Consider the following 22,290-nt stretch of genomic DNA (forward strand, 5'->3'; position numbering starts at 1 on the left):
CCTAATTGATCATCTTGTACATTACTCAGTGTCTATGGCTTTTTCAGTCATTTGCATGTGAATGACTGTTCTCCTCTGACCTATCTCATTTACAAGAGTTCGTCATTTTGCACCCAGCTTCACACAAACAATAACACATGATCGGTTATTAAAAGTTTTGGTTAAAATGAAATTTAACCAAAGAAAAATGTTTAAACAAAGCACTTTTAATGAACCTGATACATACATAGAGTCCTTTTTACTTTCAATAGGTAGCAGTATTTGCTCACACATTATGTTTGTATTACAAAATGTCAGTTAAGTGTTGCACTCACGTCACAATTCTAAATCCCTTAGTGCTTTTAAAAACTAGGTTTTTTTTAACTGTTATTGCATGCTATTGTGCATTCAAAAAGACGAAGGTGTATTGGGATCTGAAACCCAACTTTTTTCTTTCATGATTCAGATAGAGCATGACATTTTGAATAACTTTCCAATTTATTTCTATTATCGGAGTTGTTTTGTTTTTTTTGTATCCTTTGTTGAAAAGTATACCTAGGTAGGCTCAGAAGCTGCTGATTGGTGGCTGCACATATATGACTCTTGCTATTGGCTTTCAGCTATCTCCCATTCATGCATTGCTGCTCATTCAACAAAGTATATCAGCAGAATGAAGCAAATTAGATAATAGAAGTAAATTGGAGAGTTGTTTAAAATTGTATTCTCTATCTGAATCATTAAAGAAAAAACTTGGGTTTCATGTCCATTTAACCAAAAACTCCACTTCTTGAGCAGACTTTTTGCACTTCCTTGGCTTAGCACTCAAGTGTTACCGAACAAGAATTTTAGAAATCTATTAGCTGAGGGATAGATCACACCTAGTCTGTCTGACATGAATATTGTTGTGTACATTATACAAATAAGTGTATATATGTATTAATTGTGGACTTATAATTCCAGCACAAAAATGCAAGTAGTATGAATTGCACTTCAGCAATGTTTACACTCCATAAGGCTTGTAATACTGTGCTGTGGCCCAAGGTGTTTTAGCCACTAGAGCTGCTACTTACTGCATGTATTAGTCAACTGTTTGTGAGATGCTAGAACCACACCAATAATAATAATATAATGGTCAAAATTGCTTAATCATTAGGGTTGCCATATTGCTGCTTTAAGAGGGGGGACATATGAAAAATACATATGTCAGTGTTCTTATAACGGAATATATATATATATATATAAAGGATCCAATAATTGCACTCTCTGGATTTAAACCACAGTAACCTTTAATGTGTGACGTTTCGGGGCATTCACCCCTTCCTCAGACAACCATAAAGTGAACAAAACAGTGCTTAAATAATCTAACAGGCCCCTCCTACTTCCTCCACAGCCAATCACAAAGGTGTTGCAGCTGATACTCACTAATTACAATCATGTAGTAATGTATAAGCAAACATATAAATATTCAATCATGTAGTAATGTATAAGCAATCATATTATAAATATAAAGATATAAGGATATGTGATACATATCAAAAGTGCATAAACCACAATATCTTATTATTATTGTGAATAACCCACATATCCTTATATCTTTATATTTATAATATGTTTGCATATACAAAAAGGGGGTGTCAATTAGCCCGCTAGCAGGGGGTGTCAATCAGCCCGATCATATAGGATCCGGCGGATTGATGTTCTCAGCCTCAGAGCAGGCGGACAAGTTATGGTGCAGCGCTCGTTAGGCCGCTGCTTCATAACTGCTCTTTACGGCGTGCCTGAAGGTTCGCGCAGAAACAGGGGCATCAAGCTCCATTCGTAGCTTGATAATTCGGCCCCTAAGTGCTTTTGCATTGTCTGTTTATCATGCACTTGTTGATTATGCAAATCTACTGTATTTACTGCTATTTTAAGTATTCACTATGGAATTGATGTATAAATAACCAGGGAAGCAAATTTTACTCCTACTGGGAGATAAGTCCTCAAATATTAATTTTTAGTTGAGTAAACCTTGTGTATAATGAGTAATAATGTAAGGGGAATTGATATCCCTACAAGCTCAACCCATTTTAACTGGTTGTGGTTTCAAAATGCTAAACCAGCTAGATCATAATTAAAAATGAACCTAAAGATAACAATTTCCCATTTATTTTATACGCTTCAGCTGGTTTACCAAGTCATTGAAAAATAATTAAAGGGAATAGTGTTTAACTCAACGAACATTTTGGAATCTGAATGCTAATTAGTGTGTCTAATTAATATTTTTTTCTCCGCTAATATTATACTGGTGTGGTTCCATCTATAATCAAACAGATTAGCCAATCATGTCTGCCCAGTGATTGATAAATCTACCCCATGACTGATTAAAGGGACATACAAGTAAACCTTAAACTTTCATGGTTCAGATAAAACATGCCATTTTCTCAAATTACTTCTCTGCATCCTACAGATTGCACTTCAGCCTCTCTTGGGTAATAGAAATGCTGCAGTTCATTATAGAACATTATACAATAAAAACACATTGAAAACTTGTAATAATTAGACATATATTGAGTATTACATTATATCCTTAATAAAATAATTTTTATTCCATAACATTGTCTCTTTTTTATTTCTACAGAATATTTGCTGTATATTACTTTGCATGTACTAATCCTACCACTGTCTTATATGTAACATTGTCTGAATCAAGGCCTAGATAAAGCATTTATGTTTTGAACTTTATCATACTCAGAAAAAAAAAGAATAAAAAACACAATCTTGTCTTTCTTTAAGACTCTGATTTTAGGAATTTTAGGTATTTCTTCTGTAACATTTGAAAGTCTGACACAAAGTATCCAGTTTTATAATAATTTGCTTGTTCTGTCCATTCCTCTGAGTTCTTAATAGCAATTCCTATTCATTCAGTGCCAAGTGTAATATCTAACCTTGGTGGCACATTCTTGCCTCAGAGAGTTTGAGTGGGATAGCTATTTATGTACATGTTTACCCCTCCTCCCACAGGACTCTGGTCACTCTCATTTTCCCCCCAAATAAAAAAATTAAAAATACTAGAATAGAAATATAGGCTTCCAGGCATGTTTTTAAATTTTAAAGGGTACATATGGTGCTTAATGATATATATACAGTATATATGTTTAAGGTTTTACAAACGCTAGGATTTACTATTGAAACAAATAAAGGGGACTTTCATTCATGAAGTATAATATACTTCATGTAGAAAGCTCCTTTATTTGATTCAATCGATCGCCGTTTTTACCTTGTACAGCAGCCCACAGCAAAAAAAAATTTTGACTAAGAGGTGACATTTTCACCTCTTAGCCAATAGCCGTGCGGTAAATCCGACTTGGCGCGAATGGGAGCCGGATTTACCGCAAGGCTATTGGCTAAGAGGTGAAAACGTCCCCTCGTAGCCAATTTTTTTTTTGCCGTGGGCTGCTGTACAAGGTTAAAAAGGGCGATCAATTGAATCAAATAAAGGAGCTTTCTACATGAAGTATCTTATAGTTCATGAATGAAAGTCCCCTTTATTTATTTCAATAGTAAATCCTAGCGTTTGTAAAACGCTAGGATTTACTTTCACTTTAAGATTTTCTTTTGCATGTGACAGAACATTTTTTGTTAAAAATTGTTGTTTGTTTTGATTTGTTGCAAACAGGAAGTGCAACTGGTCTGGTTGTTCACCAGCTGATACACAAATCTCTTGCTGCTTTATTGGTCAACACACACTACAAGAATAATAACAAAGGTTTTGTTTTTTTTCCAGTAAATACACAATACACAATATACCTTTAAGGGGGATACAGAATTAAAAAAAAAAAAATTGAATCGGTTTGTGAAACTTGTGAGGTGTTGAATTCTTCCAGTTTGAGTATGGATTTGCAAAACTAAAGCTTTTAAATTCTGCTTTTTATGTTGATTTATGAGTTATTACAAGAAGAGTATAATAAAAAAAAAAAAAAAAAAGCGTAAGGTGAAGCAAAGTGATTTCAGCCAAAGATAGATAAATCTTTTAATATTTGTTTTTACTGATGTTATATTAACATAAAAAACAAAAAAACAAAACTTGTTTCTCTGACCATGAAGTACACCTGCTATTATATATTGCAGAGTCTTTGGGGCCTATTTTCAAGCTCCGTACGGAGCTTGATGCCCCGTGTTTCTGGCGAGCCTTCTAAAGACCGCTGCTCCATAACCTGTCCACCTGCTCTAAGGCGACAGACAGACATCGCCGAAAATCAACCCGATCCAATACGATCGGGTTGATTGACACTCCCTGCTAGGGGCCGATTGGCCACGAATCTGCAGGGGGCGGTATTGCACCAGCAGTTCACAAGAACTGCTGGTGCAATGATAAATGCCGACTGTCTGCACCATATAAAATTGACCCATTTGTATTGTTTATTAGAGATGTGCAGGGAAAAAAAATTCATTTCTGACATTTTTCTTTTGGATATTCAGGGAAATTCATTTCTGTTAATATTTGTTGGCTGCACTATTCGGTTTAAAACAAATGTAAATGTTTCAAAGCTAAAGATGATAAGTTCATCTGTAGCTACAAAACGTACCTTAGGGCTCCATGTATGAAGCAGTGAGAGCTGCTCCAGAGCCCTTGCAGGGCAGGTTCGCATATGTGAGCGTGCTTCCTGCAATGTAAGAAGCAGCCGCCATCAGACCGTTGCTTCTTACACCCTACGCCACCTCTGAGCTGGCGAGGGAAACATTTACAGAGAGCTTGCTCGCTCTCTGTAATTGACAGCCCCTTCAGCGCAATTGGTCGTGTGAATGAAGGGGCGGGCATTACACACTGCGATGAGTGTGTAATGATACATACGGGCCAGCGGATGAACAGATCCGCTGCCCGTATGTAGCGAATGTGGGCGTACAGCTTTGCAAGTTGAGAAGCTGTCCACCTGCCTCATGGGGCCCTTAATGTGTTCTCCAGAGCATGAAGAGCACGTTAAAGTATTAAGCGCTTAAAAGATAAAATAAAGGAAACTAATGAATACTGAGGATTTTCGTCAATATTTATTTTCATTATTTTCATTAAAACAAAACAAAAATTTGATTTTTGTGACGATTGTGCATTTGTCCAAAAACAAACGCACATCTTTATTGTTTATTTAAAATATACTACCGCTCATCTAGGAAATAATAGGTTAGAGCAGTGATAGGGAACTTTGGCACTCCAGATGTTTTAGAACTTCATTTCCCATGATGCTTAGGTCCTCTGAAGTCCAGTTGAGCATCATAAGAAATGTTGTTCTAAAACATCTGGAGGGCCAAGTTTTGCCATCACTGGGTTAGATTATTAAACAGTGATGGCAGCATCTCCTTTCTCAGGTGTTGAAACAGATTTCCTTAAGGGATTTTGTTGCCCTTAAAAAATGTTTACCAAAAGTATTTAAAGGGACATGAAAATTGACAATGCATTTTTTATCTATTATCAAATATGCTTTGTTCTTTTGGTGTCCTTTGTTGAGCATACCTAGGTAGGCTCAGGAACATCAATGCATTACTGGGAGCTAAACTGCTGATTGATGACTGCACATATATGTCTATTGTCATTGGCTCACCTGATGTATTCATCTAGCTCCCAGTAGTGCATTGCTGCTCCTTCACCAAAGGATGATAAGAGTATGAAACACATTTGATCATATAAGTAAATTGCAAAGTTGGTTGTATACCATCATAAGGTATTGAAAAATAACATTTCCATTTTTTTCATCTGTATTATTTAACATTTAGAAAAAAATATATAGCATGTTACAGAAAAAAGTGATGAATAGTCTATATTTAGAATCAATGGCTCAAAAATGTCTTTGTAAGATGTAATTTTGTTATCCCCCATCCCATTCTCACTTTTGTTTACAAGGAGTCTGAACCAATATATTGTATAAGACCTTATTTTACTGAATGAGATAAAATACCTATCTAAAACAATCCAGTGTTGAAAATGTTATAGGCTTTGGTTAAATAATTGTTCATGTGCTATATAATATGCATACCAGAATTAATATAATTTCTGTTTCCCTTTAATAAGTATTTTTAGCAATTACATTTTACATTGATTTGTATACTTTTGTATTCATTTTGTTTCCTACTCTTGTTTTACAGTTTGATGGGGAAAACATGTATATGAGTATGAATGAATCTAACCAGGATTTCCTTTCATCAAATCAGGTATGTTCTCACCCGTGTGGTATAGTGGTTAAATAATCTTACACACCATTCATTATTTTCTCCATGGCTCTCACTAAAACCTCAGTAATTTGATGAATGTTGCGCTGTGAACACATGTGACACCAGCATCATCACCAATCCACTGTTCTATCATAAGGATTACAATTTTAGAGTAAAGGATTATGGACATCATCACTATAATTTTTTTTAAAGTCTTGTTTCAAGGGATATGTTACCTATATGCTAAATCACATGCATGTAATGCAGCATAACAGTAAAAAAGCTGGTAAGTATATATCACATGGATATCTAAGTAAAAAAGGAAGATATTTTTCCTCAAAATGTACACATCTCACAAGAGTAAGTGCATACTGATTGGATGCTTTAAGTTCCTTTATAGTGGGATGTGGCTATTGAGGAAATTGTGAGGTAAAATGTCTTCCCTTTTCATATAGAGATGTTCAGATGTTGGGTATCATGTCCCTTGACAATTCCAAATTCACTTAAATTCTGGCCTATTTTCATTTCCACAGGTATTTTTAGTCACATTTACAGTTATATTTTGTAGAAAGACGTTACAAGTCAAACATAAGACTACAGAATAGAGGTGTGCATTTGGCTTCAGATTAATACAACTTTGTTCGAATTTATGCTGCTTTGATGATTTGTCCGATACACAAAGAGCCACATACATTATTTGATGTAGCTGTTAGAACAAATTTATTTGTTTGTTCGTTTTTGCTATTTAGCGCCAAAAAAGGTGCAGGAAGGGGCAGGGATGGGGTAAGGAATTACATCATTTGGCTAATCAGATATGTTCTGTGCAATGATATACAGGGGATCTAACCATTCATGTGTCCATCATCCCCTGTCCAATCTTGCCACAAAATTACTAATGATGGTTTTTAGTAATACAAGCTTGGCCAATAATGCCTTAACCTAGCTTAAGTTTCATGAAAAAAGTTTGTTATTGATGTATAAACTGGTATTGAAACTAAAAGGAAATGAGTGTTTGTGCACAACTGATATCCAACGTTTAGTTCAAAGTTATGGGGGCAGCTGCCTACAGCACTACAGATGGAAAGGAACATGCTTAAAATCAAATTGTCTGTTAGGCACAGGAATATAAACGAAAAAGCTGCCACATATTTTAAAAAAACACTTATTTTAGATCTAGCAATATAACATATGACTTTCATATTACTAATCTATAGTGGCATCCTTACAGCAGAGTGGTTATCCAATGCAATCCATGTTGTGTTCCAAAGAATGCAAGATGTTAACTGTAACAAACATGCAATAAGAAAATTGTATGGACATATCTTGTTAGTGTTGTTCAGATAACTCACAAAAGCAGCTGCTATGTTTCTTCAGCCTATTATTGCAGCTGTTAGGACCGTCCATGCCTAGAGGAGAAAATCAAAATAATATAATTCCACCTATTTAAATCAAATCACGGTGACACTCCTGACCGTTATGGTGACTCTAACACAGAGTGAGATCTTCCGTTTCAAGCAGAAGCCATCGGTAATGAAAGATTACATCTAGTCATTCAGTGTTAACCTAATGACCCCGTGAAGAGGGGAGGAGGGGGGTGGGGGATATATTTTTTGTATGACCAGGATTGTATACAGAAGCCTTCTATTGTTTGGGTAGTACAAAGAGTTATCTTTTATGAAGAGTTAAAGAATGAATGTAGCTTACAAACAATTGTGTCACTCTGGGCACAAGGCCACTAGCGGATTTTTGATGACAAAGCTTTAATATTAGATGAGGGATAGTTCTCCTGATTACCAAATTGTCCTATCATTAATGTCTTTAAGGAGTTTAAGGAGCATGGAAGGCAAATATTTTCTATTCTGCTTACAAAAGGGCAATGATTGAACATGCAAAAAATATTTTTGCATGTGAAAAGGTTATGTAAAAGCTGTCTCAATTTATCTTGCTCTAGCAGAAACGACATGTTTACACACTGAATATGGTTGTATTAAAGGGACACGGTACCCATATGATAAATCACTTGAAAGTGAAGCAGCATATCTGGAAAAATATAACTCAAAACTTTTAGTTGAAATAAAAAAAGAAGATATTTTTCCTCAACATTACTTCAGCTCACCAGAGTAATTGTACACTAAGCTGTTATCTTTCAGCGTTTTATTCATGTTACTGTCATCTGCATGATGGGAAAAAAACAGCCAATCAGCATCACCCTGTGCTTTACTGTGGTCTCATGAGATTTTACCATTATCTTGCAATATTTCTAAGTAAACTTCCTTTTTTATATATATATATATTTATTTATTCCAGCAGTATATGAAAAATAAAAACTAAGAAGAAAATAACATTGAATAGTTCACAAATACATTCTCTGTACACCACGCAGGGTATCATTATATAGGTCAAGACATAAATCTAAATATGGCTTCATATAGGAATATAACCAAAAAAAAGAAGAAAAAGTAAACACAGCAAATGACTAGATCTCATCCTGCTATAATCACATTATAGCCTAAACTATGGGATTGCATCTTTCCTTGTCTGTCTATCCTATATGTATATACATTTTAAAGGCCCTGTGTCAAATATATAAATTTATATATATCTATCTAAGATTATAAGTGAAACCTTTTGATTATAAAATCCACATATACTGATGGGGTATTTTATATTTCAAAAACCAATCATCCCTAAAACACAGAGGCAGGACAGCACAACACAAAACAAAAACAGGACATAGCAGCCCACAACCACACACATAAAAAAAAAAACATTGCACCCCTCTCTCTCCATCCCCGGTCCCTCTCCCCTCCCACCTCCGTTTCCCAGATCCAGAAATCACTAATACCATTCAACTGGAAAAATATTACGTAGGATTAATTGTTCGAAGCATTCAGTTTTATGATAATGGGATGTCAGTGAAAATTGTATTGATAAAGGATAAGGCAAAATAACCCTCAGCCATTTTGAAAAAAAAGGCCTTAATTTTTTTATTATGTACAGGTAATATAGTGAATTGTTCAAAGAGTATTTGATGATGCATAGAATGTGTAAAACTCACTATTGATGGAGCAGCCTTATTTTTCCAGTTCTTAAGGATCAAACTATGACCCACCACAATTTCGGTATTTATTAAACTGATAATTCCTCCATTAGGACTTTCTATTAAAAGAAAAAAAAATGTCTCTGGATTTAAATTTCAGCCTATTTTCTCGCTTATTATTAAGCCAGTATTCTACCTTATTCCAAACCTGCAAAATCTTAGGGCAGGACCAGAAGCAATGTATTAAGTCTGCAGCAGGATTATTACATTTAGGGCAATAACTGGCTATATTCAAGTTCCATTTAATCATTTTTAGTGGTGTGATATAAACTTTATTAAGTAACTTTATATGGGACTCTTTCCATGCTACAGATATATGTGCACTCTGTATCCATTTTTAACTTGTCCTAATTGTATTTATAGTAACATAACTGTATTGTGTTCTCCATAGCTCTGCTAATCTATCTAAAATTAATTGACCTTATTTTGCCAACATAATTTTATATAATAGAAATATGTTGTGATTTCCTGTTTTATATATGACCATATATGACGCGATTTTAGTTCCTTCATGTGTTTCCATATTATGTCTTTTGAGCACTTGTATAAAATGTCTGGTTTGCAGATAAGCAAAAAAAATTTGTTTTAGGTAAATTAAACTCTAGACAAAGTTTAGAAAGATTTAATTTGTTGCATACTATCAAAACACTGATGGACATATCTCAATCCTTTCTGCGCCCATAATTCAAAAACTTCTGACGAGAGGCCCGGTATAAATTTTGGATTTCCCCTTATCGGAAAAGAACGGGATCATTCATAATTCACGTTTAATGCTATATTAAGTTTTTGCCACGCCACCACCACACTACTTATTGTGTTTATATTTTTTATGTATTTTGGAAGTTGTGAAGCTGGGCAATGTAGTATGGCCTTTAAAAGAAATGAAGAAATCATTCCCTCTTCTAGTGATAATGATGTAAGATAATCAGCTTCCGTTATCCAGTCCACCGCAAAACGTGCTAACATTACTATATTATATTTTTTAATGTCAGGAAGAGCTAATCCTCCATCTTCTATACTACATGTTAGCTTTGCTATAGAAACATATGTCTCCTCTTACCCCATAAAAATATGGCACAATCTTTATTAAACTTTTTAATATCTTGATTATGTATAAGTAGTGGAACATTCTGTATAATATACATTAGTTGCGGAAATAAAATAGTTTTTATTATCATAACCTTAGCTGACAGGGAAATAGGTCAAACTTTCCATCTCTCTAGTTTTGTTGCTTTTCTGAAGAAAGGTGTATAGTTCAACCTATACCATTGTTTTGGATCCACATGTAAATGTATTCCTAAATATTTAATATATAAAGTCTCTTTAAGTGCGCACTCTTTGATACTACAGGTAGCCCTCAGTTTACGCCGGGGTTAGGTTCCAGAAGGAATGGTTGTAAATCGAAACCATTGTAAATTGAAACCCAGTTTATAATGTAAGTCAATGGGAAGTGAGGGAGTTAGGTTCCAGGCCCCTCTCATAATTGGCATAAGTAACACCTAATACATTATTTTTAAAGTTTTGAAATTAAGACTTTAAATGCTAAACAGCATTATAAACCTAATAAAACAATCACACAACACAGAATATATAATTTAACTAAGTTAAATGAACAAAAACATTTGCTAAACAGCATTATAAACCTAATAAGATAATCACACAACACAGACTTTACTTGCATTTTTCTGCAAACCGTTCTTTCTATGAATTCCAATCTTGAATGATTTATAGACAGGAAGATCTTGTTCCTTTGCAAGCTGCTGGATAGTTCAGGTCTGGTTAAACTGCTTGGCTTGCATATCTTTTTTATTTTAATCAATGCACTGCTTCTCAATGCTTTTCAATAGCAGTCACATGACTGAAAAAAAGGTTGTTATTCTGAAATGGTGCAAATTGAACCGTTGTAAACCGAGGGCCACCTGTATTCCTATTTTTATGGATCCATAGAATTTCCAACTTACTAGTATTGACCTTGTATCCAGAGAAGGAACCAAATGTCTTTATAATATTTAAGGCCTTTGGTATGTTCTTTTTAGTATTTTCCAGAAATAGCAGCAGATCATCTGCATATAATAGCAAAACTTTTTTTTTTCTCCTAAACAGATGCCTCCCGCAGTAGAATAGCAAGTAGTTCTATAGAAATATTAAATAATAACAGCGAGAGTGGGCAGCCCTGCCTAGTTCTCCCGTTAAGTGTAAAATTATCTGTCTGGCTACCATTAATCAATATAGAAGAAATTGGGTGATCATACATCATCCGTATAAATTGAGTAAAGTGACCTGAAAATCCAAATGTTTCTAAAGATGTATATAGATGGTCCCATATTATTGAATCAAATGCTTTTTCAGCATCAACCACAATTAATGCAGCATCCTGTTTAATTTGAGCTTTGCCATCTAATTAATAATGTGACTTTGCGCATATTTTTTAATAGAAGATCTTCCAATCATGAAACCAGATTGGTCTAGGTGTATAATATGCTCAAGACATAGTTTCAATCTGTTAGCAATAATGTGCGTTAATAATTTATAATCTGCATTAAGCAAATGAATCTAGGGGATTTTTGTCTTTTTTCAAAATTAACATTATGTTTGATGCCGAAAAATATTTGGACATTTTTTGTGCATGAATATAATATTGATTAAAAAGATTAGTTAGAGTGTCTACTATCTCTATTTTTAAAATTGTATACATTTCTATAGGTATCTGATATGGGCCCGGAGCTTTGTTACATTTAGCATGCTCTATAGCGTCCATGACTTCCTCTCTAATAATAGGGCTAATTAAAACATTTATAAGATTTTGCTGAACTTTGGGTGGCTTCACTTTGTGCCAGAAGGCACTTTTATTATTTATATCCATTTCTCCCACTGTGTATATCTTTTGATAGTGTTCCAAAAAGACCTCTTTGATTTTAGAAAGATCTGTATATCTATTTTGCTCACTTACAATAGCTTCTATTATATAATTTTTTTTCTAGCTTTGTCCAATCTAGATAGAAATTTAGATGATTTCCCATGTAGGCCTTTATAGATTGTGTTTAGTTTCAGCTCTTCCCACAATACTTTGTGTTTAATAAATTGATCTCTTTCTAGCTTTGCTAGTTTATATTTATCTCATAAATTTTTGCTAGGCTAATTTATATATTTTCAATATACATTCCGCACTTGACTAGACAACTGAGTCTCCCTTGCCTTTGCCTTTTTCTTTTTTTATTATCATATGTGCTTTAATCTCACCTCTTAGCCAAACTTTTGCCGTTTCCCAGAAGATCTCAATTTTTTCTCTATAAGATTTATTTAATGAGTTAAAATCTCTCCATTTTAGTATCAGCCAGTTACAAAAATCCTCATTATTTACAAAAAAATTGGGAAAGAAAAAATTAGCCCTTCCGTCTCTTTGACTAGGTCTTAAACAGATATCCAGTGCTATAATCGCGTGATCAGAAATACTTATATCATGTATTTTAGTTTTTATATCTAGATTAAAGAGTGAGTTTGATACTAAAAAAAGTCTATCCTGGACAGGGAACCAAAAGCTTTAGAGTCGCAGGTAAATATTTTAATATCAGGGTGTTGTATATGCCATATATATCATGGAGCTTTATATTTTTACATAACTGTATAAATATTTTAGCCTTTTGCATGGAAAAAGAAACGTTCTTAGGGCTGAATTTATCTAAATTTGTAGGTATTAAATTCAGATCACCTGGCAATATTACATTTTGTCCAGTGTATTCCGATAATCGAAAAATTAAATTGTTCCAGAAATTTACATCTAATTTATTGGGGCCATATATATTACATAAAATGAACGTAACTCCATTCATCTGCAGTTCTACTATCAGCCATCTTTCATCTGGATCCATATCTGTTTTGATAATATTATATGTCAAATTTTTATTTATTAAAAACGCTACTCCCTTCTTTCTCCTTGAACAATGGGTGGCTATCACCTCCCTAACCCACTTACTTTTAAGTTTTACAACTTCTTCCAATTTTAGGTAGGTTTCTTGTGTAAAGGCTATATCAGGGCTAAATTTCCCTAGTTGTCTCACTATTACCTTCCTTTTGATTGGGGAGGTCATGCCTCTGATGTTCCAGGAGAGGCATCTAATAATCTCCTTTACCAGTAACTACTCTTAGACTAATTTATGGAGGGGAAGGAGAGAGACAGGGACAAGGGGGAGAGGGAGAGGAGAAAAGAAAGAAGAAAAAAGAAAAAAAAAAGATTTAAAAAAAATTAAAATAAAACCACTTCAACCAAATTTGCCAACACCTTTCATTAGAACTTGTCCAATCTTCCTGGTTCAAACAGACTTCATTGTCACATGGATCTATGCTACTTGTGACCCCCGAATTTGCTCCTGCATTATTTTGTTCCTTTTAAAAAAAGCTTTGGCTTCTTCTGCATTGCCCAAATTAACCGGGCCGTCATCATCTTCAATCAAAAAATTTTGCAGGATACAATAGCCTTGCTTTGTATCCTACTTGTATTAACTTGGTACAATATGGGCCATTTCCAGCCGAAAGTCCACCGAATAAACTGCAAAAACTCCGGACTCCGGACTAATACTGGTCTAGCCTGTATGCTGTCTTACGGAAATACTGCAACCACTGGCGTTGTCTCCGCTGTTTTCTGGATGAGTCCTTGTAGTTAGCAGTAGTTTCCTTGTAGTTAGCAATAGTTTGACCTCTCCTCCCACTGTCTGCCAAGTTACTGCTCAGCCCTCCATAGCCGTCTGTCAATTAGGGAAACACAACATACTGCAAACTTCGGTTGCGACTCTAGCGTGAGTCCTGCAGGCTTCCTGGTCAAACCCCCAGTCACAGGGGTTGTTGTCCTATGGAGGTTAGTACTTTACGCTTCCAGGAACGAACATTGACCGTGGATCGATCTAGATTGAGCTCTATCGAGCAGCACGCCGTTTTCGTGTGCTCCTTCCCTCCGGAAGCCGTCTGGCCCACTCCATAGTAAACTTCCTTAAACTGAAGTTGTAAATAAAATGACTGTGCCTGCACATTCCAGATGCACACTCCCTTGCATGTCCTGGGACTAGCATCCTGATTGGATTCTTAAAGTCCATTTACAATGGGATGTGGCAAATATGGAAATTCTGAGGTATAATATCTTCCCTTTTCTACACAGATATATTTATGTGATACTTATTTTTTTTTTTTTTTTTAGTTTTTATTGATCATGTCATCATTTCTAGTCAGCTTTTTAAAAATATGCTACATCACTTTCAACTGATTCAGCATTTGGGTAAGATGCCCCTTTAATGCTTACATGCTAGTTAGACAACTTCTGAAAGTGTACTGGAAATGAAAATATATATCATAAGAAAACCTGTTAAAATTTTGTTCTTGCTTATTTCTGAAGGGTTCATAGACTTTTTTTCAGATACAAGAAAAATCATAAACCTTTTTTTTAATAAACAAGTCAATTATATATACATTCAGATATTAACTTGCATTTGCACATTGCTGATATTAATGTGCTAAGGCAAGTTTATGCATAAATGATCTTGCATTAATGCAAGCTTTAGTACAACTAATATTACTCTGTTAATACTCACAGCCTGGTCAGGTTGACTAGCCTTATTAGTGCAGAGGTACAAGGTTATTTGCTTTTATAACTGAATGTAATGAACTGAGAAACTATTGGCTCTGCCTGGCCTCTCCACCAAGATACAGTTGCAAGGAAAAGTATGTGAACCCTTTGGAATGATATGGATTTCTGCACAAATTGGTCATAAAATGTGATCTGATCATCATCTAAGTCACAACAATAGACAATCACAGTCTGTTTAAACTAATAACACACAAAGAATGAAATGTTGCCATGTTTTTATTGAACACACCATATAAACATTCACAGTAACTGGTTGAACCTCCTTTGGCAGCAATAACTTCAACCAAACGTTTCCTGTAGTTGCAGATCAGACGTGCACAACGGTCAGGAGTAATTCTTGAACATTCCTCTTTACAGAACTGTTTCAGTTCTGCAATATTCTTTGGATGTCTGGTGTGAATCGCTTTCTTGAGGTCATGCCACAGCATCTCAATCGGGTTGAGGTCAGGACTCTGACTGGGCCACTTCAGAAGGCGTATTTTCTTCTGTTTAAGCCATTCTGTTGTTGATTTACTTCTCTGCTTTGGGTCATTGTCCTGTTGCAACACCCATCTTCTGTTGAGCTTCAGCTGGTAGACAGATGGCCAGCAAAGCAGCCCCAAACCATGATGCCCCCACCACCATACTTCACAGTTGGGATGAGGTTTTGATGTTGGTGTGCTGTGCCTCTTTTTTGCCACACATACGCCTAGATTTAGAGTTTTGCAGCCAAAGGGGTACGTTAGCTACGCGTCTTTTTTTTCTAGCGCTGCTTCTAAACAACGCTGGTATTGAGAGTTCTCTGAAGGGCTGCGTTAGGCTCGTAGAGCATAATTTACCGCCATTTCAACTCTCAATACCAGCGTTGCTTACGGTAGTGGCTAGCTGGAAAAACATGCTTGTGCACAATTCCCCCATTGGAAACATTGGGGCAGTTTGGGCTGAAAAAAAACCTAACACCTGCAAAAAAGCAGCGTTAAGCTCCTAACGCAGCCCCATTGTTTCCTCTGGTGAAACACTTTCTAAGTCTGCACCTAACACCCTAACATGTACCCCGAGTCTAAACACCCCTAACCTTACACTTATTAACCCCTAATCTGCCGCCCCCGCTATCGCTGACACCTGCATTATACAATTAACCCCTAATCTTCCGCTCTGGACACTGCTGCAACCTACATTATACCTATGTACCCCTAATCTGCTGCCCCTAACATTGCCAACACCTACATAATATTTATTAACCCCTAATCTGCCCCCCCAATGTTGCTGCTACCTTACCTACACTTATTAACCCCTAATCTGCCGACCGGACCTCGCCGCCACTCTAATAAAGTTATTAACCCCTAAACTGCCACACTCCCACCTCAAACCCTATAATAAATAGTATTAACCCCTAATCTGCCCTACCTAACATCGCCACCACATAACTTCAAGTATTAACCCCTAATCTGCCGACCGGACCTCGCCGCTACTCTAATAAATGTATTAACCCCTAAAGCTAAGTCTAACCCTAACACCACCCTAAATTAGATATAATTTTAATCTAACTAAATAAATTAACTCTTATTAACTAAAGTATTCCTATTTAAAACTAAAACTTACCTGTAAAATAAACCCTAATATAGCTACAATATAATGAATAATTACATTGTAGCTATTTTAGTTTTTATATTTATTTTACAGGCAACTTTGTATTTATTTTGACTAGGTACAATAGCTATTAAATAGTTATTTACTATTTAATAGCTACTTAGTTAAAATAATTACAAAATTACCTGTAAAATAAATCCTAACCTAAGTTACAATTAAACCTAACATTACACTATCAATAAATAAATTAAATCAATTAACTACAAGTACCTACAATTACCTACAATTAAATAAACTAAACTATTTAATAAAAAAAAAAAATCTAATAAAATAACAAAGCCCCCCAAAATAAAAAAATTCCCTACCCTAATCTAAATTAAAAAAGTTAACAGCTCTATTACCTTACCAGTCCTTAAAAGGGCTTTTTGTGGGGCATGCCCGAAAGAAATCAGCTCTTTTGCCTGTAAAAAAAACACAATACCACCCCCCAACATTACAACCCACCACCCACATACCCCTACTCGAACCCAAACCCCCCTTAAATAAACCTAACACTACCCCCTGAAGATCTCCCTACCTTGAGTCGTCTTCACCCAACCGTGCCGAAGTCTTCATCCGATGGACCAAAAGAGGGCATCCGGAGTGGCAGAAGTCTTCATCCTATCCGGGCAGAAGAGGACATCTGGACCAGTAGTCATCTTCATCCAAGCGGCATCTTCTATCTTCATCCATCCGGAGCGGAGCCATCTTCTTCCAGCCGATGCGGATCCATCCTTCTGCCACTACGCCTACTCGCCGAATGAAGGTTCCTTTAAATGACGTCATCCAAGATGGCGTCCCTCAAATTCCGTTTGGCTGATAGGATTCTATCAGCCAATCGGAATTAAGGTAGGAAATATCTGATTGGCTGATTGAATCAGCCAATCAGATTCAAGCTCAATCGGATTGGCTTATCCAATCAGCCAATCAGATTGAGCTTGCATTCTATTGGCTGTTCCGATCAGCCAATAGAATGCGAGCTCAATCTGATTGGCTGATTGGATCAGCCAATCCGAATGAACTTGAATCTGATTGGCTGATTCAATCAGCCAATCAGATTTTTCCTACCTTAATTCCGATGACGTCATTTACAGGAACCTTCATTCGGCGAGTCCATTGGATGAAGACTTCAGCCCGGTTGGGTGAAGATGACTCAAGGTAGGGAGATTTTCAGGGGGGTAGTGTTAGGTTTATTTAAGGAGGGTTTGGGTTAGAGTAAGGGTATGTGGGTGGTGGGTTGTAATGTTGGGGGGTGGTATTGTGTTTTTTTTACAGGCAAAAGAGCTGATTTCTTTGGGGCATGCCCCTTAAGGGCTGGTAAGGTAATAGAGCTGTTAACTTTTTTAATTTAGATTAGGGTAGGGATTTTTTGTTTTATTTTGGGGGGTTTTGCTATTTTATTAGGGGGCTTAATAGCTATTGTACCTAGTTAAAATAAATACAAAGTTGCCTGTAAAATAAATATAAATCCTAAAATAGCTACAATGTAATTATTAGTTATATTGTAGCTATTTTAGGGTTTATTTTACAGGTAAGTATTTAGTTTTAAATAGGAATACTTTATTTAATAAGAGTTAATTTATTTCGTTAGATTAAAATTATATTTAATTTAGGGGGGTGTTAGGGTTAGACTTAGTTTTAGGGGTTAATACATTTATTATATAAGCGGCGAGGTCCGGTCGGCAGATTAGGGGTTAATACTTGAAGTTAGGTGGCGGCGATGTTAGGGAGGGCAGATTAGGAGTTAATACTATTTATTATAGGGTTTGTGAGGCAGGAGTGCGGCGGTTTAGGGGTTAATACATTTATTAGAGTAGTGGCGAGGGTTAATAAGTGTAGGTAGGTAGCGGCGACGTTAGGGGGGCAGATTAGGGGTTAATAAATATTATGTAGGTGTCAGCGATGTTAGGGGCAGCATATTAGGGGTTCATAGGGATAATGTAGGTGGCGGCAATGTGCGGTCGGCAGATTAGGGGTTAAAAACATTTATTATAGTGGCGGCGATGTGGGGGGGGCCTCGGTTTAGGGGTATATAGATAGTTTATGGGTGTTAGTGTACTTTATAGCACAGTAGTTAAGAGCTTTATAAACCGGCATTAGCCCAGAAAGCTCTTAACTACTGACTTTTTTCTGCAGCTGGAGTCTTGTCGGTAGAGGGTCTAATGCTCACTTCAGCCAAGACTCTAAATACCGGCGTTAGGAAGATCCCATTGAAAAGATAGGATAGGCAATTGGCGTAAGGGGATCTGCGGTATGGAAAAGTCGCAGCTGGAAAGTGAGCGTTAGACCCTTTCCTGGCTGACTCTAAATACCAGCGGGCGGTAAAAAGCAGCATTAGGACGCTGCTTTTGACGGCTACCGCAGAACTCTAAATCTAGGCGAATGTGTTGTGTGTTTCTTCCAAACAACTCAACTTTGGTTTAATTTGTCCACATAATATTTTGCCAGTACTGCTGTGGAACATCTAGGTGCTCTTGTGCAAACTGTAAACGTGCAGCAATGTTTTATTTGGACAGTAGTGGCTTCCTCTGTGATATCCTCCCATGAAATCCATTCTTGTTTAGTGTTTTACCTATTGTAGATTCGCTAACAGGGATGTTAGCATTTGCCAGTGACTTTTGTAAGTCTTTAGTCTTTAGGATTCTTCTTCACCTCACTGAGCAGTCTGCGCTGTGCTCTTGCAGTCATCTTTACAGGACGGCCACTTCTAGGGAGAGTAGCAGCAGTGCTGAACTTTCTCCATTTATAGACAATTTGTCTTACCGTGGACTGATGAACAGCAAGGCTTTTGGAGATACTTTTATAACCCTTTCCAGCTTTATGCAAGTCAACAATTCTTAATCGTAGGTGTTCTGAGAGCTCTTTTGTGTGAGGCATCATTAACATCAGGCAATGCTTCTTATGAAAAGCAAACCCAGAACTGGTGTGTGTTTTTTATAGGGCAGGGCAGCTGTAACCAACACCTCCAATCTCATCTCATTGATTGGACTCCAGTTGGCTGACATCTCACTCCAATTAACTCTTGGGGATGTCATTAGTCTAGGGGTTCACATACTTTTTCCACCTGCACTGTGAATGTTTACATGGTGTGTTCAATAAAAACATGGCAACATTTCATTCTTTGTGTGTTGCAACTGTATAAGATTAAAGCTCACTTGTTCTTGCTCCCGGTAGCTGTTCTAATTTTTGTCAAACAGAAAATGTAAAGATCTTTGAGCACCTTTGCACACTTGTGATCTATTATGTCCCTATTTTCCCAGTACAATCACAATTGGCCTGGTCTTATGGTAAACTTTTCCCAGGATTATGTCCTACATTATAAAAAATATCTGAGCTTTGCATGTATGTCTGTGGCAATAAAACAAAAGGTTTAACAGATTCTTGTTTATAAATATCTCTAATATATATATATATAAACCTACACACACACACTTCCATATTGTGGCATCTGATTGTGTGAGTCTCCTGCACTTCACATTAGGATCAGCACCATAAGAAACTAACGGCTAGATTACGAGTTTTGCGGTAAGAGCTGCTCGGTGCTAACTTGCAAGTTATTGTCACCACTCACCTCTCTATAGCGCTGCTATTACAGGTTCACAAAAACCGACATCCATCCTCAACGAAGCGGCAGAAGTCTTCATCCAAGCGGCAAGAAGTTCTCAGCGAAGACGGAAGAAGTCTTTATCCAAGCAGGCCGAAGTCTTCATCCAAGCCGGCAGAAGTCTTCATCCAGACGGCATCTTCTATCTTAATCCATCTGGTCGGAGCGGCTCCGTCTTCAAGACATCTGGCGCAGAGCATTCTCTTCTTACGACGGCGACTGAAGAATGAAGGTTCCTTTAAGGGACGTCATCCAAGATGGCGTCCCTTTAATTCCGATTGACTGATAGAATTCTATCAGCCAATCAGAATTAAAGGTGAAAAAATCCTATTGGCTGATGCCTGCAAAGGACTTCAATGCACATATATATATATATAAATAGCAAAGGAAAAGACAAACACTAGTGGACTCAGCTCCAGCCCGATCAGAACACTTCTTTAATGCACGTGTGCAACGGCCCAATATAATTCAGCAAAACTGGCAAACAAATAGAACACTCTCTTATGGAAAGTCATCAACGTGATTAAAACACAGACCGGACAAGTTGAACTGTGTGTTCTGTATAGCACTATGGCCACAGACTCCCCAGTACTCGACACTTACAGACTTGTAAGGAAACAACTCTGCTCAGCTTACCACCCGGACGACCAGTTCCTCACCGATCCTCTAGGCAAAACCAACGAGCTCAGTTCCCGTGTCCTCATGCCTCTGGGGTCCGCAAAGCCTTTGGTGACGTGCTTCCTCAATCCAGTGACGCTCTGAGCAGTGTGTTGTGTGAACTGCTCCTCACTGAACCTCCATTGAACCCCGTTTGTAAGGTCTGAGCTGCGATAGGCCAATTACTATATATATATATGTCCATAAATGTATACATATGTATTGATGTGTTTATATGTATGCCTTTTTTTCCCCCTAACACCTGATACCTCATATCTTTGAGCCCTTATAAATTTTGTGTGCAATATTTTTGTGAATACATTTTATTAGATAGTGTAACTGTACTTTGTAATGTATTTTTCATGTGTTTTGTGCAACTTTTTTATTTTGCGAAACTGTTAACCAGAACTCTGAAGTTGTGGTAATCATTGTAGCGTAAATCACGTTTGAGCTCAAGCGATCGCATTTGCTTCCAACTCGTAATACAAGCGGTAAGCCCGACAAGCACATACACCAGCGATAAAACCTTACCGCTTGCACACAAACGTTTGCATACGTTTCTTAGTGTCCTTCAAAGAATGTAAAAACAAAGCTGTTTCATATTAAAATACATTTTATTTGGGTCTCTTTTTCACTCTCTTATTGTTTTCTAATTGTAAGTGGGTAAAGCACTAGCACCCCAAAAATATAAATAAATAAAAAATGAAAAATAATAAAAATAGTAGAATTGAAAATGTCGCAAGGGTTCTCTGCTCCAAATAAAGCACCCCTCCCCCAACTCTCCCTACACTCTCCCTGTCGGCTATAGGACACCATACATACACATACACAATACAGCCTGTTTATAAGAGACAAATCTGCTTCCTTCCAACAATTCTCCGAGAGTTTGAATCCCAGGAAATGTTGCTTTCTTTTTATGAACAATGAAAGAGTTTATTACGGGGCCAAAAATAAATGTTTTTTGGAAAGTCAGATTGAAGACTATTGAGTGTTGCATATTGCTAAACAGTCAGATTATTATGAATAGTGACCTAATTGAAAATAAATATTGTTTTCTTTGTGTTTTTGCTACAGTAACATTCTATAGATATATACAGTATAGAGTCTACACAATCTGAGATATATAATTAAATTCTCTAATGAAGTGTCAAAAAATTAAATGCAGTCATCCAAGATGTGGTTAAAAAAGATGAATCAAAATAATAGTTGTCATGACAAGTGCATAGATGGTATTGCTTTGCTTAAAAAATTTGCATGAAATACAGGTCACAGCTGTGCAGATATGCCGAAGAAACAAGGCAGAGCACAGAGGCCAGCAGAGGGAAAATTAAAACAGACTGAGAGCAATGCCCATATAAAGTCGTCCATGATGATTCCCTCTGTGTGAGTGTAAGAATTGTCTATGCTATGGAGAGAGGCAGTAACACACACATGCCACACACTCTCTCTCTCTCTCTCTCTCTCTCTCTCTCTCTCTCTCTCCCTCCTCCTCTCTCTCTCCCTCTTCCTCTCTCTCTCTCTCTC

At 36.6% G+C, this 22,290-nt stretch overlaps 1 protein-coding gene across 3 annotated transcripts in view; it reads left to right on the forward strand.

Moving 5' to 3' along the window:
- Positions 1 to 22,290, forward strand: part of TOX2 (TOX high mobility group box family member 2) — a 216,436-nt gene that overhangs the window by 83,504 nt on the left and 110,642 nt on the right. For all 3 annotated transcript variants that reach the window (XM_053712587.1, XM_053712666.1, XM_053712632.1), the window contains exon 2: positions 6,097 to 6,162. In XM_053712587.1, the coding sequence (XP_053568562.1) occupies positions 6,097 to 6,162 (66 nt within the window). The remainder of the gene's footprint in view (positions 1 to 6,096; positions 6,163 to 22,290) is intronic.

Source organism: Bombina bombina, chromosome 1, assembly GCF_027579735.1.
Source record: "Bombina bombina isolate aBomBom1 chromosome 1, aBomBom1.pri, whole genome shotgun sequence".
Classification (NCBI taxonomy): Eukaryota; Metazoa; Chordata; class Amphibia; order Anura; family Bombinatoridae; genus Bombina; species Bombina bombina.